This window comes from Phialemonium atrogriseum (genome assembly GCF_030411735.1).
Source record: "Phialemonium atrogriseum strain 8032-3 unplaced genomic scaffold QBC33scaffold_13, whole genome shotgun sequence".
Lineage (NCBI taxonomy): Eukaryota > Fungi > Ascomycota > Sordariomycetes > Cephalothecales > Cephalothecaceae > Phialemonium > Phialemonium atrogriseum.
The window spans coordinates 25,920-40,790 of record NW_026848150.1 but is presented as its reverse complement, the minus strand read 5'-3'; the positions used below and the strand labels follow the sequence as shown (position 1 = coordinate 40,790).

The 14,871-nt window shown below is 57.5% G+C and overlaps 5 protein-coding genes across 5 annotated transcripts; 2 read left to right on the top strand and 3 right to left on the bottom strand.

Annotated features, from left to right (window-relative positions):
- Positions 1-1,245: 1,245 nt before the first annotated feature.
- QBC33DRAFT_619706 (putative dna replication licensing factor mcm3 protein) lies at positions 1,246-4,513 on the top strand. Its single transcript, XM_060432753.1, has 2 exons — positions 1,246-1,547; positions 1,612-4,513. The coding sequence occupies exons 1-2, from the start codon at positions 1,475-1,477 to the stop codon at positions 4,305-4,307; spliced, it is 2,769 nt and encodes a 922-aa protein (XP_060283186.1). The 5' UTR covers positions 1,246-1,474; the 3' UTR covers positions 4,308-4,513.
- Positions 4,514-5,029: 516 nt separating this feature from the next.
- On the bottom strand, positions 5,030-7,047 carry QBC33DRAFT_587148 (uncharacterized protein). The gene is made up of 3 exons (XM_060431507.1): positions 6,531-7,047; positions 5,746-6,393; positions 5,030-5,664 (listed from the first exon to the last, which is right to left on the bottom strand). The coding sequence occupies exons 1-3, from the start codon at positions 6,712-6,714 to the stop codon at positions 5,102-5,104; spliced, it is 1,395 nt and encodes a 464-aa protein (XP_060283185.1). The 5' UTR covers positions 6,715-7,047; the 3' UTR covers positions 5,030-5,101.
- A 26-nt stretch (positions 7,048-7,073) lies between these two features.
- Positions 7,074-9,501, top strand: QBC33DRAFT_538743 (adenylyl cyclase-associated protein). Its single transcript, XM_060427929.1, has 5 exons — positions 7,074-7,476; positions 7,605-7,875; positions 7,939-8,261; positions 8,320-8,830; positions 8,899-9,501. The coding sequence occupies exons 1-5, from the start codon at positions 7,430-7,432 to the stop codon at positions 9,340-9,342; spliced, it is 1,596 nt and encodes a 531-aa protein (XP_060283184.1). The 5' UTR covers positions 7,074-7,429; the 3' UTR covers positions 9,343-9,501.
- On the bottom strand, positions 9,352-11,987 carry QBC33DRAFT_538742 (acyltransferase ChoActase/COT/CPT). The gene is made up of 4 exons (XM_060427928.1): positions 11,747-11,987; positions 11,614-11,671; positions 9,894-11,556; positions 9,352-9,820 (listed from the first exon to the last, which is right to left on the bottom strand). The coding sequence occupies exons 1-4, from the start codon at positions 11,822-11,824 to the stop codon at positions 9,694-9,696; spliced, it is 1,926 nt and encodes a 641-aa protein (XP_060283183.1). The 5' UTR covers positions 11,825-11,987; the 3' UTR covers positions 9,352-9,693.
- A 574-nt stretch (positions 11,988-12,561) lies between these two features.
- On the bottom strand, positions 12,562-14,777 carry QBC33DRAFT_451941 (SWI/SNF and RSC complexes subunit ssr2; the record flags this gene model as incomplete). Its single annotated transcript, XM_060424630.1, has 3 exons — positions 12,562-13,983; positions 14,038-14,588; positions 14,657-14,777. 3 exons carry the CDS (start codon positions 14,775-14,777, stop codon positions 12,562-12,564), a joined length of 2,094 nt encoding a protein of 697 aa, XP_060283182.1.
- Positions 14,778-14,871: the final 94 nt, after the last annotated feature.

Below are 14,871 nucleotides of genomic sequence, written 5' to 3'. Positions count from 1 at the left end.
CAATTCCGATGGGAAGGCGCATGAGTACATCAGCATTACGTTAGCTGCCACGCCGATCCGTTCTTTTTCGTCCGGCCTGGCAGTCCTATATCATTTGGTACCAAACCACGGGAAGCCACGATATGCCAGCAGTATTAGTGGGCAGCGGAGTTCCCGAGGCCACAGGGGGAGATGACCATTACACGACTGACATGCGCGCGCCACGTACTCCGAATTGCTCTGCTTGTCTCACGGACAACGGCCGCGCGTCGAAATCGGTCGAACCCGCCAGGTCGACTTCGCAGCCGGGAAGGGTAGCGGCAGGCACGGCTCCGGTATCCACGACACATTGCCTACGGAGTACCCGAAGGCCAGCGAGGACTGGTGCGATGGCCAGCCGGTGGGTTGGTTACTCAGCCTAAGCAAGTTGCTGGATTGGGTTATCATCTTGCAGACCATCAGTCGAAAGAGCACCGGGCGTGAGTCGGCTAGACAACGATAAAAGATAGAGCCAGAATCCGATTCCTCTATGGCAGGCGCTCATTCATGGGGCGGTGGTGCGGAAGTAGACTGATCAGGGCATACCGGCAAGTTCAGCCCGACCCGACTCTACTCAACCGTCAGGTCTCTTGGGCTACAGTCAAATGACAGAGCACAGAAAGCAGGACGGAGGACGGAGCGAGTCTACGTGCGACAATGTCTCGGGATGTTGCTTGCGTCGTTCCGTCGTGTTAGCCCGAAGGGACAACCCAAGGTTGCAAGGTCATTGCGAACACGAGTGACTTCAGGACAGCGAACAGGTGGAGCAAGTCGAGAATGCTCAACCCTCGACTGAAAATAACCGCAACACAACGTGTGACGTGACAAGCATTTGACGAGTGGAGGTTTCGAGTTTTTGAATTGGAATAAGGCGGCAGTAGATTTTCGCCATTAGACGAGATATAGATCAGTTCAATAACATCCTCAGGAGGCCAGCCTTAAATTGACCTCGAATCTTCGACCCTTCGTCGTGTCTCTCTTGGATAGGCGGATGAGGCGGCAGCGAAATGGAATTGTATCCCAATTCTTCCAAGTTCCCAAGTTCCGGGCTTCACAAATCCGAGATTGGAGACCCACGAAGTATTAATGTTTGGAATAACGTTGATCGCCTCAGTTGAGAGCCTAGAACAACCTTAGATTTTCTTGAGCAAATTCATGGCTATTGGAACTCGTCGGGCCATAATGATTTGTGCTTTTCCTTGTTCACGTGCCCCGCATTCAGGGGCACCAGGGGCTAGGGAGAATGAATACTTGAATACGCTACGCTGATTGGCTTGACGCGAAACCACTTTACGCGCTCCAGCTTTGCGCGTCGCGTCTCCCTTTTGCGCCCACCTTTCGCACATTCAAACGCATGGCATTCTATTTTGTTCCACCACCACAGCCAGAAGTCGATTGCGATCCCGTTCCTTATTCGATCGCCTTGCGTTTTTAGGTTTCTGTAATCGAAAACATCATGGACGCTCTCTGGCTTCGGGACGAGGCGGCGCGAAACCGTATCCGCCAGGCTGAAGAATTCCTAGATCCTCGTACGTCCACGCCTTCATTCTTAACCCCTCGCCCAGCGGTTTGCCACTAACCACCTTTCCATAGATGATCAACATGCGCGAAGCTACAGGCCGGACATCATCTTGATGCTCCAGAAGAACCAGCAGAGACTAGTTGTTAATATCGACCATGTCCGCGATCACAATGCCGAAATCGCCGAGGGACTGCTCACAGCGCCATTTGAATACTCCATGGCCTTCAATCATGCTCTCAAGGAGATCGTCAAGACGATTCCTCAGGCGAGACCTGACCAGATTGACGCCGAAGTCATGTACTACTGCGCTTGGGCCGGCAGCTTTGGGCTGCATGCCTGCAATCCCAGAACCATATCGTCGCAGCACCTCAATAATATGGTATCGATCGAAGGTATTGTCACAAGGTGCTCTCTGATCCGCCCCAAGGTCGTCAAGAGCGTGCATTACAACGAGACCAAAAACATCTTCCACTACAGAGAGTACCTCGACCAGACTATGACGAATGGTGCGACAACGTCGAGCGTATACCCCCAGGAGGATGATGAGGGCAACCCACTTCTCACAGAGTACGGCCTCTGCACCTACCGAGACCATCAGACCGTTTCCATTCAGGAGATGCCAGAGAGAGCGCCTGCAGGGCAGCTCCCCCGTGGCGTGGATGTGGTCCTTGACGACGACCTGGTTGACAAGGTCAAGCCTGGCGACCGAGTCCAACTAGTTGGCATCTACAGAACACTCGGCAACCGAAACACGAACCACAACAGTGCTCTTTTCAAGACTTTGATCCTAGCCAATAACATCGTCCTCCTGTCATCCAAGTCTGGCGCGGGCGTGGCAACAGCAACAATCACCGATACCGACATTCGGAACATCAACAAGATCGCCAAAAAGCGCAACGTCTTTCAACTGTTGTCCCAATCACTGGCACCGAGCATATTCGGGCATGACCACATCAAGAAGGCGATTCTGCTGATGTTGCTTGGAGGCATGGAGAAGAACCTGGAGAACGGAACCCACCTGAGAGGAGACATCAACATTCTCATGGTCGGCGATCCGTCAACGGCCAAGTCTCAGCTCCTACGTTTCGTCCTCAACACGGCCCCTCTCGCCATTGCGACCACTGGTCGTGGTTCTTCCGGTGTCGGTCTGACAGCTGCTGTCACATCGGACAAGGAGACGGGCGAGCGACGCCTGGAAGCGGGTGCCATGGTCATGGCCGATCGCGGAGTTGTTTGCATTGACGAGTTCGACAAGATGTCCGATATCGACAGGGTTGCTATCCACGAAGTCATGGAACAACAGACGGTCACCATCGCCAAGGCCGGCATCCACACGTCGTTGAATGCGCGGTGCAGCGTCATTGCGGCCGCAAACCCCATCTTTGGCCAATACGACACCCACAAGGATCCCCATAAGAACATTGCCCTCCCGGACTCGTTGCTCTCGCGTTTCGATCTCTTGTTCGTCGTCACCGATGACATCGAGGACACTCGGGATCGCAAGATATCTGAGCATGTTCTCCGCATGCATAGATACCGGCGGCCCGGGACGGAGGAAGGCGCACCGGTCAGGGAAAATGCGCAGCAGTCTCTTAATGTCGCGCTGAATAGCCAGGCTGAATCGCAGCGACCTACCGAGGTGTACGAAAAGTACGATGCGATGCTCCACTCCGGCGTCACGACCACCTCGGGTCGAGGTGCGAATAAGAAGCACGAGGTCCTCAGCATTCCTTTCATGAAGAAGTACATCCAGTACGCCAAGACCAGAATAAAGCCCGTCCTCACCCAGGAAGCCTCGGATCGAATTGCGGACATCTACGTGGGCCTGCGGAACGACGAGATGGAGGGGAACCAGCGCAAGACCAGCCCCATGACGGTACGTACCCTGGAGACGCTCATCCGCCTGGCCACGGCACACGCAAAGTCGCGCCTCTCCAACAGGGTGGATGAGCGCGACGCCATCGCCGCCGAGGCCATCCTCCGTTTCGCCCTGTTCAAAGAAGTCCTCGAGGACGAGTCGAGGAAGAAGCGCAGAAAGACCCGGACCGCTGAGCCCGAGCTGTCGAGCGAGGACTCGGACGACTCGGACGATGAAGACAACCACCGCGGTACCTCCTCCGCCCGCACCGGCACTGCGCGCACTGCCGCCCGTGCCGCTCGGACGCCGAACGCGTCGGGCAGTCGGCGAAACGGCGCGGCCGGCCGCGCCGCCCGGAGCTCGCCCCCGGCCGCGGATGGCGACGACGACGGCGAAGACGACATCTACAACGCCACGCCTCGGAGATCTGGCCGCAGGAACGGCGCGCCGGCCGGCGAGCCCTCGCAGTCTCAGCTGTCCTTCGCCTCGTCCCTGCCGGCCTCGCAGCTCGAGTCGCAGTCCCAGGAGGAAGAAGAGGAAGAAGGGGAGGAGGAGGAGGAGGAGGAGACGCAAGAAGACGCCGAGCTGGCCAGCGGCGCCGCAGCACTGACTCTCGAGGCGGAGATTACCCCCGAGCGCCTGGGCGTGTTCCGGAGGGCGCTGGGGCCGCTGATGAACACGGACCTGTTCGAGGACGACTCGGCGAGCGTGGACGCGCTCATCGACGCCGTCAACGCGAAGGTTGGCCGGAGCGGGCCCTTCGCTAGGGAAGAGGCCGTCAAGGCGTTGGAGCAGATGGATCGTGATAATCAGATCATGCAAGTTTTCACCTCCCCCACCTGCTTTGGCGACGACAGTGCTGACACGTATTCTAGGTATACGGATGGAGAGCTCGTGTACAAGATTTGAGGAATGGATGGCGGTGGTTGTAACGTGGTTGGCAGTGGATATCAATAAGGGGTATGGCGTTTCGGGCTTTTGTAGAATATTGAACTACCTACCTACCTATCCAAGAGACGTATGTGAGAGGGATGGGGGACAGGTATACGGATAATGTACCTGAGTAATGATTTTACGTATCGGCGGTTGAGTAGCTACAATGAACCAAGTTCCCAAACTTCAGGCTGCCTGGCACAGGCGCGAGCAAGAATATGGTGAGTGAGAACATCGCGACCAACACGCGGCCTGTCAGGTACAGGAGCCGCAAGAACGCCGTGTAGGAGGCAAGGTAGGTCGACAGCATGAAGTAGCAACATATTCGCTAATGTCTAACTCTGTCCGGCACCAGAATAAAAATAAAAAAAGCAAAAAAAAAAAAAAGATTGAAAAAATCGAACACCCCCAAATCGAGACCGGAGTCTCGAACTCACAACCTTTCAGTCATGATGGGAGGGGAAGTGAAGGAATCCACAATTAGTCCTTCACGAGGTTAGGCATCCCAGACCTGCGGTTGACCGGGTCACTATCCCACTACGCCAACCTCCCGAAAAGGGTTGAGGGGGGGTGCCCGATGGAAACTTACTCCCGTATTCGCACCTATATGTCCTTTCCCTTCTGACAAAGTCAAAGTGAATCACGGTCATCTCACCTCACTTCACTCCCCCCTCACCCCTGTGCTGCCCCACCCCCCTAGCCCAACCACCCCACGACTCTGAGAAGGCAACACAGCAGAAGATAGATGATATAAAATGCAGCCCCCTAGCCTAGACCTGCTCCCCATCGCGCGGCGGTTCGTCCACACCGACGCGGTCCCGGAACTCCCTCAGCCGGTCCTCGACGCGGACGCAGTTCCACGTCTCGCGGCCGGCGTCGTCGGCGCCGATGCGCGGCACGCCGACCTGCTCGATGGCGAAGCTCGCGGCGACGCTGCCCCAGACGCACGCCTCCTCGACGGGCTTGCCCCTCGCCAGCGCGACCGCCAGCGCCCCGAGGAAGGTGTTGCCGCCGCCGGTCGGGTCCACGACTTTCGTCTGTCCGGATGCCCCGTCGTCGTCGTCGTCGTGGTTGTGGTTGTGGTACGCGGGGATCCACATCTCGGTTCCGGGGTCGGCCTCCAGCTCCTCGCGCACCACGGCGCCTTCGTCGTCCTGGAGTAGGCCCGCGAAGAGGGCCTCCATGTCCGTGTCCGGCTGCAGGCCGCCGCGGACGTACTCCTTCTTCTTGGGCTTCTTGCCGCCCCGCGAGCTGGACCCTGCCGGCGGTCGCTTGCGACCACCGTTCCTGGCGATGTAGCAACCCTTCTCGCCGGCGCGGATGACGAGGGTGTCTACAGGACGAGGGGGTTGGGGTTACTTTAGCCCCTTGCTACCAACTTATCTAAGGGGGATGAGGGAGGGGAGGGACGTACAACTCTGCAGCGGCATGCTCGCCAACAGCTGCTCGCAGTTCTGCTCCACGGCCGCAGTACTGATCTCGCCCGTCTCGGGGTCCAGGCCGTCGGAGCCCATGAACCCGGCCAGCTCGGTGTGATTGGGGCTGCAGACGTCGACCAGCGGCAGGGCGTTGGTGCAGTTGAGCAGCTCGTCGGGCACGCAGCGGTCGGGCACGGGCTCCCAGACGAACAGCGGCCTCGCGCAGTCGGCGGCCTCGGCCCTGCGCCTGGCCAGGATGTCGGCGACCAGGTCGCGGCAGCGCGAGGGCGAGCAGATGACGTGGAAGGCCCGGGCCCGCAGCAGGGGGCCCGACAGGTCGTCGGCGGCGAGGCGCCGCTTGGGCGTCGTGTACCGGAAGGCGCGGCGCTCCGAGCTGTCGGCGTAGCCGTTCCAGCCGCGCGTGGTGAGCCGGTCCGGGTTCGGCCGGAAGACGGCGCCGGTGGCCCAGCTGTCGATCAGCCGTGTGAGGGTCGCCGGGAAGTCGGACCCCTGGTCGATGATCCACCCCACCGACCGGCTGAGTGGCGGCGGGGAGAACAGCCTTGCCCCGAGTGCGGACCACGACCCTGCGCCGCCGAGAACATCGCGGACGGGGGGTTTCGGCGGGAGGAACTCTATCTCATCTGCAGGGTGGTTGTGAAGTGAGCCAACTGCTTTGGGTTGCAAACTTAAGACGCAATCAGCACCCGTTGAAACTTGAGCACAAGCGAGTCACCCTCTAGATAGAAATAGGAGACACTTTGAAAACTCGGAGGCATACCAATTATAAACATGCCCAGAGTGACAAAGTCTACAACTTGATCCCCATCCTCCGCCGTCTCAGTCACGTTTTCGGAACCCATACTGACTTTATATCCGCTAAGACAAGGCAACAGAGTCAGGTCAAGTATATGGCTCTCTGCTGAAGTACTTGCTGGGTGGAAAAGGAGAGAGATCGCCGACATCACCAAGGTCGAGGAAAGAAGATATCGCTGATGCTGCACGTTGGGCCAATGTCCAAGTTTGGTCAAGTGTTACTCTCTGCAGCCAGCCTTGCAGTGTCCAATGTCAAGATTTGAGCTCTGCAGTTCAGCCAATGGTAACAGGTAACCGCGCCTGCTGTGCTCTCTCAAGACGCGGATAAGGCCGTTTCGAGGGCTGAGAATGTCAGACAGGCTGCTTGCAGGCGGACCCTGCCCCACCTATTAAAGCTTGTTCGGAAAAAAAGAGCTACAAAGTACGGCGCACGGAGGTACGAATACGGAGTGGTTCCAGGAATCCGTTATTGACCGACAGGGGTCGAGTTCCATGTTTTGGGTGTGTTGCCGGAACCACGACATCTTTTCAATGCTGCCTGCGATCTGCATCTGTGCGAGTATTTAGAGACACAAGTCTCCGTATGTCTTCTTTGACTCTGTATTATCGAGTCCCTGTTTAGCGGTTTTGCTATGAGTCCTGTTGGGTTTTAATTCTAGTTCATTCGACTATTAGCCAAGTATATTCCGTACTAGGTACCCTTGGGGTTCACCAACCAACCCCCTTGCTCTCAGTTCGGGCCCAAGCTCCCCGTGAAGCTTGCCAATCCGTCAGCTCCCTGCGCGGCCTGCGCCTTTCCTCTCAACGCCTTCAACACCACCGCTCGCAGTCTTTCTATAGGCGAGCTCAGTAACACTTGCCAAAATGGCGGCAACCAACAACATGCACAACCTTACCACGCTGATCAAGCGGTATGTCTACCCGCTCTCGTGCACCCGTTTTGCCCTTTTGCTCCTGCCCCGAAGCTGGTGAACGCCATCCAATTCTGCATCCGCAGGTAGGGAGCGCACCGAGACATAGGTACTGAGATGATAGACAGACTCGAGGCTGCTACGGCCCGTCTCGAAGACATCGCTTCGTCCACCATCGAGCTGCCACAAGCCGTCCCTACCCTACAGAGCGGTATCGCAGCGAATGGCATCGAGCCAGCCCCTCTTCCACCGGTACAGCGAGCAGCACCAGCTCCTGCGCCAGTCCTTTCTCCAGAACCAGTGCCCGAGTCCATAGAGGAATTCGACTCGCTTATAAACCAATCCGTGGATAAATACCTCACAATTAGCAAGGGCTTGGGTGGACTGATAGCGGACCAGGTGAGATGGGGACCCCTTTTCGTTGTACCCCGGGGTAGAGGCTGATATTTAATCTCATTCAAGGCTGCCAAAGTTGCCCTGGGGTTTCGGGAGCAGCGCAAGTTCCTGCTCATCACGACGAAGTCGAAGAAGCCCGACATGTCCGGGGCGGAAATGTCTATATACCAGGACCTCCTGAAGCCGATCAACGACGCCCTCATTGCCGTGACCAACATGAAAGAGGCGAATCGCGGCTCTCAGGTGTTCGGTCAGTTGAGCGCCGTATCGGAAGGCATAATGGTTCTTGCTTGGGTCACGGTCGAGAACAAGCCATACAAACACGTGGAGGAGTGTCTGGGATCGGCCCAGTTCTTTGGAAACCGAGTGCTCAAGGAGTTTAAGGACAAGTCTGTATCCCCGAAGGCACGCAACGTTTATCTAGCGAGTCTGCTAATACCAGAGTAGGGACCAGAAACAAGTCGACTGGGTGCAAGCCTTTTACCAGATATTCCGGGACCTCGCCCAGTACGTCAAGCAATACTTCCCCAACGGCATTCCCTGGAATGCAAAGGGCCAGCCGGTACAAGAAGTGGTGAAGGCCCTGGCTTCTACGCCTTCAGCGCCTCCTCCGCCTCCGCCCGGTGGTGCTGGCGGTCCTCCACCACCGCCTCCGCCAGGTCCTCCACCAGTGCTTCAGATCAAGGACCAGAAGGCAGCGCCGGCACCAGCAGGGGGTCTCGGCGCTGTATTCTCGGAGCTCAACAAGGGCGAGTCTGTCACCAAGGGCCTTAGAAAGGTTGATAAATCGGAGATGACACACAAGAACCCTTCTCTAAGAGCCGCATCCACCGTTTCCGACCGTGACGGGTCAGTCCCCGGCAAGAGCCCCCCTGTCCCAGGGAAGAAGCCCAAACCTGAGAGCATGCGGGTTAAGAAGCCGCCGAAGAAGGAGCTCGACGGTAATAAGTGGATGATTGTGAGTATCATTTTTTCGCCTTGTTCCGCTCCACTCCAGCAAACAGCACGTTGCTAATAACCGCACAGGAGAACTTCGAGAAGGACTCTACGCCGATCACGATCGATGCGGAGATCTCCCACTCGATCCTCATCAGCAAGTGCAACCACGCAACGGTCATCGTCAAAGGCAAGGCCAACGCCATAACCATTGAGAACACGAACAGGCTCTCGCTCATCGTGGACTCCCTCGTCTCGACCGTCGACATTGTCAAGTCGCAGAACTTTGCGCTGCAGGTCATGGGCACCATACCCACGGTCCTGATGGACCAGATCGACGGCGCACAGATCTACTTCAGCAAGGAGAGCATAGCCACCAGGATCTTCTCGAGCAAGTCTGCCGGCATCAACCTCAACATCATCTCCGGCCCGGATGATGACTACGTAGAGCTCCCTCTCCCTTCGCAGATCTGCACCTACTACGATGAGAGTAAGGGGGACCTGGTGAACGAGATAGTGTCGCACGCCGGTTGAGCAGAAACCCTTTTTTTCCATCGGTTGTATGAGTAAGGCGAGCAGGGAGAGTACTTGGAGACTGCAGCAGTGCAGTAGTGCGGGTTTGTGTAAAGAACATTTATAGCCGTTGCTTCCAAGCCTCGTTGGAGGACTGCAAATAGTCAAATTTCAGATCAGATACCAAATCACGCTTGCACATAATGTCTTCCCGATGCGCCTTCATGATTCAAGAAATGCGAGCTTTTCTCTAAAAAAAAAAGAGGAACAGAAAATGACAAATCCCCTTGATGTCCAAACAAGGCCCAAGAAATTACCCTAGTCTCTATTCCTGCGAAAACCAAGATAGCCCAAAAGCCAAAAACTAACATTTTACAGCTTCGCCTTCGGCGGCTCGAGAGTGGGCACGAGGAGGTCACGGATGTCGCCGGCCGCCTCGTTGAGGTAGTAGCTCATCCTGTTGCTTCCCAGGCCCTTGGAGACGATGTTGAAGTTGATGCTGTATCCCGGTGGTTAGCACGTGATTTTTTTCAAGGAGAGTGAGAAGAGGAAACCAAGAGGAGGAGACTAACCTATTCTCGTTGATCATGTACGCGATGCCGAAGCCGGCGTCGATAACCTGGCTCCAGCCGTAGCCGTTGAAGAACTCGGAGCTGAGCTGGGAGGTGGACAGGAACCAGGAGCTGGAGTAGCCAAAGGCCGGGTCGGTGTAGATGGCGGGCACGTCCTCGCCGGCGGCCAGGAGCCTCTTGAGCCCGAAGAGGTGGCGGTCGACGCCCTTGCCGTCCGACGCGGCCGTGATGTACTCGATGTGGCTGTCGACGGCCTTGCGGAAGAGGGCCGCGCGGGACTGGTCGTCAGCCGCCGGGTCGGCCATGGCGCTGCAGAAGGCGACGCTCGCCTCGCTGACGGAGCGGCACGTCTCGGTGCGGCCCAGCTGGAAGCGCCGGGTCGCGGCGCTCTCGTACGTCGGCCGGTTCTTGCCGTACATCTTGTGGTAGGCCAGCTGGATGACCATCTGCACGTAGGCGTCGGGCGAGCAGCGGAACTTCTTGATCAGGCCCTTGCCGTAGCCCTGGTACGCCTGCACCGCCAGCTCGTGCTGGCCGATGACGTTGTCAAAGTCCTTGACCGCCCGGTCGATCTCGGCCTGCACCTCCTTGGTGATGGTGAAGTTGATCGCCTGCGGCTCCGGCAGGTTGGAGCGCACCGTCGGGTCGGAGAAGTCGAGCTTGTTGTTGAAGATGACGTCGTTGACGTAGTCGTTCAGCCGGTGGGTCGGCGTGCCGTCCATCATGCTGTGCTCGCCCATGAAGCCCGACGTGCCGTTGTTGTTGACGATGAACTGCAGGGGCTTGTCGAACCAGCGGTTCTGGCCGTCCCCGTGCCAGTACTGGTGGGAGCGCTCCTCCAGCGTCACGGGCGAGGCGTCGTCGAGGCAGACGAGGAACGCCGCCGACTCGATCGCCTCCAGCGCCTTGGCGTTGCCGGGGCCCGCGCCCAAGAGGATCTCCCGCGCGTCGGCCCAGACGTCGCGATTCTCCGTGGTCAGGGCGCCGACGGCGGGCGCCCGATGCGCCAGCTCGTACACGCGCCTGAACTGGGCCTCGAGCTCGGACGTGTTGAGCTGCTTGCCGTCGACCTCGTGCGCGACCTTGAAGAACTGGTTCTTGCGCACGACCACGATGTGCTTGTGCTCGCTCGGGTTGAACTTGACCGGGAAGTCCGCCGGCTTGGCCGCCACGCGGCTGGCGTTGAACATCCACTTGTAGCTGTCCATGCAGATGGGCAGCTTCTTCATGTACTCGGGCTCCAGGGTGCCGGCGTCGACCTGCTTCTTGAACTCGAGCACAGAGGTCGTGATGGCGGCCGCGCGCTTCGCGGGGTCGCGCCGCCTCCGGTCGTCGCGATGCGAATAAAAGTAGCTGACGTACGGGACCACGGGGTCTCTATACGACAGGTACGCTGCGTCGTTCCACCACTCGTACAGCCAGTTCCTGCAGTTCGGGTCCTCCCTCCGCGCAATCAGCTTCTCCTGTAGCTTGCGGCCGGGTCCACCGGGGGCGATGAACTCCTCCACAGCCTTCTTGCTCGTGGCGAGCTCTGCCGGGGAGAGGAGGGGCTTGAGGGTCTTCAGGTAGCGTGCTGCCGTCTCTTCGAGGGTAGGGACAGGCAGCTGTGGCAGCGAGTCCTGGAACCGGAGCATCGGGCCTTTGGACTTGTCCTCGACATAACCTGTGCGGTGCGTATTAGAATCACGAGCTCGATCGGCTGGAAAGAAACAGAACATACCGGCAGGGAGGGAGGAGCTATTGCTCCGTCTGCTTGCGGGCGCCATAGCTGTGAGTTTCTAAGCAAAGGTCAGCGCAACTGCCCAGTAACTTTCCCAATGGATGGGTCAAGATAGTAGGGAGGGGCAACGAACGAGAGGTGCTCTAAACTGTCTAATACTACTTCTGAGAACGGCAGACCGAGCCTCAGTTCTGACGATCGATGCCAACATCCCCAACGTCCTTTCCGTGTGCTGGACAGAATCACAGGTAGCGAGGCAGAGAGAGAGATATGGGCAGCAACGGCGCGCAAACTAGGCTGGGTCTGGCGAACCTAGGTTATTTTCTAGACAGCTCCAGTCACATTAGCTTCGGCAGCGGGTTACTGGACCGATTCCGACACGAGCCATGGTAAAAGTGTCCCAAGTGACCTCACTAAGCCGAGGTTAATAGCCGCCAACCGGCCACACCCCCACTACGCATCTGACGACAGCCGCCATTGGCCCCGCTTTGCCCTTCCACTTGGCCGCCCGCTTGCCCGTTGCCCAGAGATAGGTACCCCCGAATGGAAGGCCCACAGAATTGACCCACAGAGCATGACTTGCCGACAGCTTTCACATGCAAATGCAAAGTGGCCTGTCGATTCATACAAGCTACACTAATATGCGTATATTGCCTGACCGACCATCCAAGCCCAGTAACAAACCACCCCTGCCAAGGGCCAAGTCAAGTGCCAGGAGTGATGATAATAATACCGTGGACTGACCACCCAAGGCTCTTCCATAATGCCGCCCTTTAGTTGTCGGACATGGTTGATACACCCAAAGAGAAAAAAGAGCCATTTTCACGCGCCAACAGATAACATACTCTCACACAGGACCACCAAGCTGTCCTCGTCCGAGACCGAAAACGCCATTACCAGGAAACCCGTTCAACCGTGTCACATTCCTCCGCGGCATCAAAAAAAACCTCAAGCCTCGTAGCTCTTGATCTGGCCGTCGGCGCTCAACGGCTGGACGGAACCGACTGCTGGCGAGGCTTGGAAACTCATCCTCTCGCCGTCAGTCATGGCGTCCATGGCCAGATGATACCCTTGGTCGCCGCCAGCTTCAGCGGCCGTCTTCAGCTTCTCCTGCACGTCCCGGACGCGCCGCTTGAAGGAGAGGCGGTCGAGGAAGAGCTGCTGCCGCGCCCGCTCAAGCTCCCGCCTCTCTGCCTGCAGGATGGCCTCCATCTCGTTGAAGTACTTCAGCTTCAGCTCCATCTTCTGGAGTGTGACATTCACCGCTGCCGACACGAGACGCGTCATCTCTCGTTCCTCGTGAGAAGCAAGCCCTGCGGCGCGACCGCCAATCGAGGCCAGTGGAATGTTTGCCAGGGCGCTTGTCGACGTCTTGGTTGTAGTAGTGGTGGTCGTTGTGGTGACTTCCTGCCGGATGTCTACGTCCATCGAGTCGCTGCCCTCCTTCTCTTTACCCTTGCCGTTTGTTTGTGCCGCCTCGCCCTGCTCGCCCGCCTCAAGCTTGTTCCGCAGGCTCTGCTTGAGCAGTTCGGCAGACTTGTTTGCGGCTGCCGCCGTGCTAGCTGGGTCCGCCAGACTCGCAAGGAAGCCCACCACAGACATGACAGGGTTATCAGCCTGGCTGAAGGGCAGCTGCCCACCGGCAGAACCCAGCATCTGGAGGCCCGTAGGGGCGTTTAGAGGCGGCTCGGATTCGAGGTACTTCTCCTCAATGTCCAACTGCAAGAACTGGAGAGCACACTCCTCGCGGGTGCGAGTGCCAACATGATCCGCAATCTCGCCCCAATCTTCGTCATAGCGCTCCAATCCCTCCAAGAGCCGGAGAATCTCAGCATCACTCCAAGGTGCGTCTCGGTCCAAGATCGATGTGTAGGTTGGGTTTTCCATCCGGGTATAGTGCGAGCTCGTCTGGTTCCCAGGGAGTCGTCCCTCTAGGAAACAGCTGGGGCACAGGTCATACTTGGCTTTGGAGTTTTGGTCTGCTTGTGAGCTGTGATAATAGACGCGCGTGCAGTCGACACCACAATTGTGGCAGTTAACCTTGTTGATTGGCATCTTGGTCAGGTCATCAGCGGAGGTAACACCATTGGTGGTGGGGGTATCGCCGTTGGTCTTCTTTTCAGACTTGTTGAGCTTGGCGCCCTTTGCGTTCGCCTCGTAGATGTTCCGGCCCACTTCCAAGTTGAGCTCGCTTCTAGAGCCGGGGACAGCATTTGCCTTTGCATCCGTGTCCTTGCTCTGTTTTCCATCCACGACGACAGGGTCTGCAGCAGGCTGCCATGGCTGCAAGCCCCGAGGAGTGTCACAGATGACCTTGAAGTGGCCCGTAAATGGGGGTCCAACATGCGAGGGCCGTTGTTCAGCATCCACCTACGGTTGTTAGCAAAGTGGTCCACCCATGACATGGTCCCCCTTGTTACCTACCTGATAATTGACCAAGCCCCACTGCTCGAGGAAGGCATGGACGCGCATGATTGCGCAAACATCTCCGGCAAGATTTCGGCGGCAGGCGGTAACCGTCAGGTATTCAACGGGATTCAGACGGTAAGTGTTGATCATAAAATCCCGGTAATCCTTGTAGACAGCCGGCGTCTTGCTGCGATTCCGGCTGTTGAAGAACTCAGGTAACGCCTTCTTCTCGATGTTGTGGATTTTGTTCATGTCGAACCAAGTACTGTAGCTTGGGAGCACAATGGCGTGCCTCTGCGAAATGAGATGCTCCCGGGCAGCATTCTCAATCGACTCTTTCGTTTTGGCATCGGTAGCGGTTTCCTGTTCACCGACGGCATCGTTATTCTCGCCCTGGGCAGCCTCGTCCTTCGGCGCATCTCCCATCTCTTGATCTTCCGCGCCTCTAGTTGACTCTGGCGGAGGGCCTTCAGGCGCATCCAAGGGATTGTCCGACACAGCTGCAGGAGCAGGAGTGGTACTATCTTGCTTGATCGCGGGCTCATGACCTTCCGTCATATTGATATCTGATTAACAAGCTTTGTTAGCACCAAGATGTCCAAGGGAGGAGGCTGAGGCTTGGCTTGTGGCATACCTTCACCTTGATTGCCAGGGGTAGATGTATCTGGCTCGAGAGGGGGCTGAGCCAGAATTGGATTACTGCCTGGTGAAGGGCCATTCGTAGGCGTGCCGTAGCTGACGGATCCCTCCTCCATCTTGAAGTTGATAGAGCGAGCTTGGACAGGTATCGGAACGAGGACAGCAGCGAATTACAGCCCGTAAGGCTGAATATAGGCAACGCGACGGCGT

Bases quoted from the DNA above. Each gene is read 5' to 3' on its own strand.
- QBC33DRAFT_619706 (XM_060432753.1), top strand. From the start codon at position 1,475: ATGGACGCTCTCTGGCTTCGGGACGAGGCGGCGCGAAACCGTATCCGC. The intron at 1,548-1,611 runs GTACGTCCACGC...ACCTTTCCATAG, and splicing joins TGAAGAATTCCTAGATCCTC to ATGATCAACATGCGCGAAGC.
- QBC33DRAFT_538742 (XM_060427928.1), bottom strand. From the start codon at position 11,824: ATGTTGGCATCGATCGTCAGAACTGAGGCTCGGTCTGCCGTTCTCAGA. The intron at 11,557-11,613 runs GTATGTTCTGTT...CGCACCGCACAG, and splicing joins TAGCTCCTCCCTCCCTGCCG to GTTATGTCGAGGACAAGTCC. The intron at 9,821-9,893 runs GTTAGTCTCCTC...ACCGGGATACAG, and splicing joins TACATGATCAACGAGAATAG to CATCAACTTCAACATCGTCT.
- QBC33DRAFT_587148 (XM_060431507.1), bottom strand. From the start codon at position 6,714: ATGTCGGCGATCTCTCTCCTTTTCCACCCAGCAAGTACTTCAGCAGAG. The intron at 6,394-6,530 runs GTATGCCTCCGA...ACCACCCTGCAG, and splicing joins TCTGGGCATGTTTATAATTG to ATGAGATAGAGTTCCTCCCG. The intron at 5,665-5,745 runs GTACGTCCCTCC...CTCGTCCTGTAG, and splicing joins GAGCATGCCGCTGCAGAGTT to ACACCCTCGTCATCCGCGCC.
- QBC33DRAFT_538743 (XM_060427929.1), top strand. From the start codon at position 7,430: ATGGCGGCAACCAACAACATGCACAACCTTACCACGCTGATCAAGCG. The intron at 7,477-7,604 runs GTATGTCTACCC...GATGATAGACAG, and splicing joins CTTACCACGCTGATCAAGCG to ACTCGAGGCTGCTACGGCCC. The intron at 8,831-8,898 runs GTGAGTATCATT...ATAACCGCACAG, and splicing joins ACGGTAATAAGTGGATGATT to GAGAACTTCGAGAAGGACTC.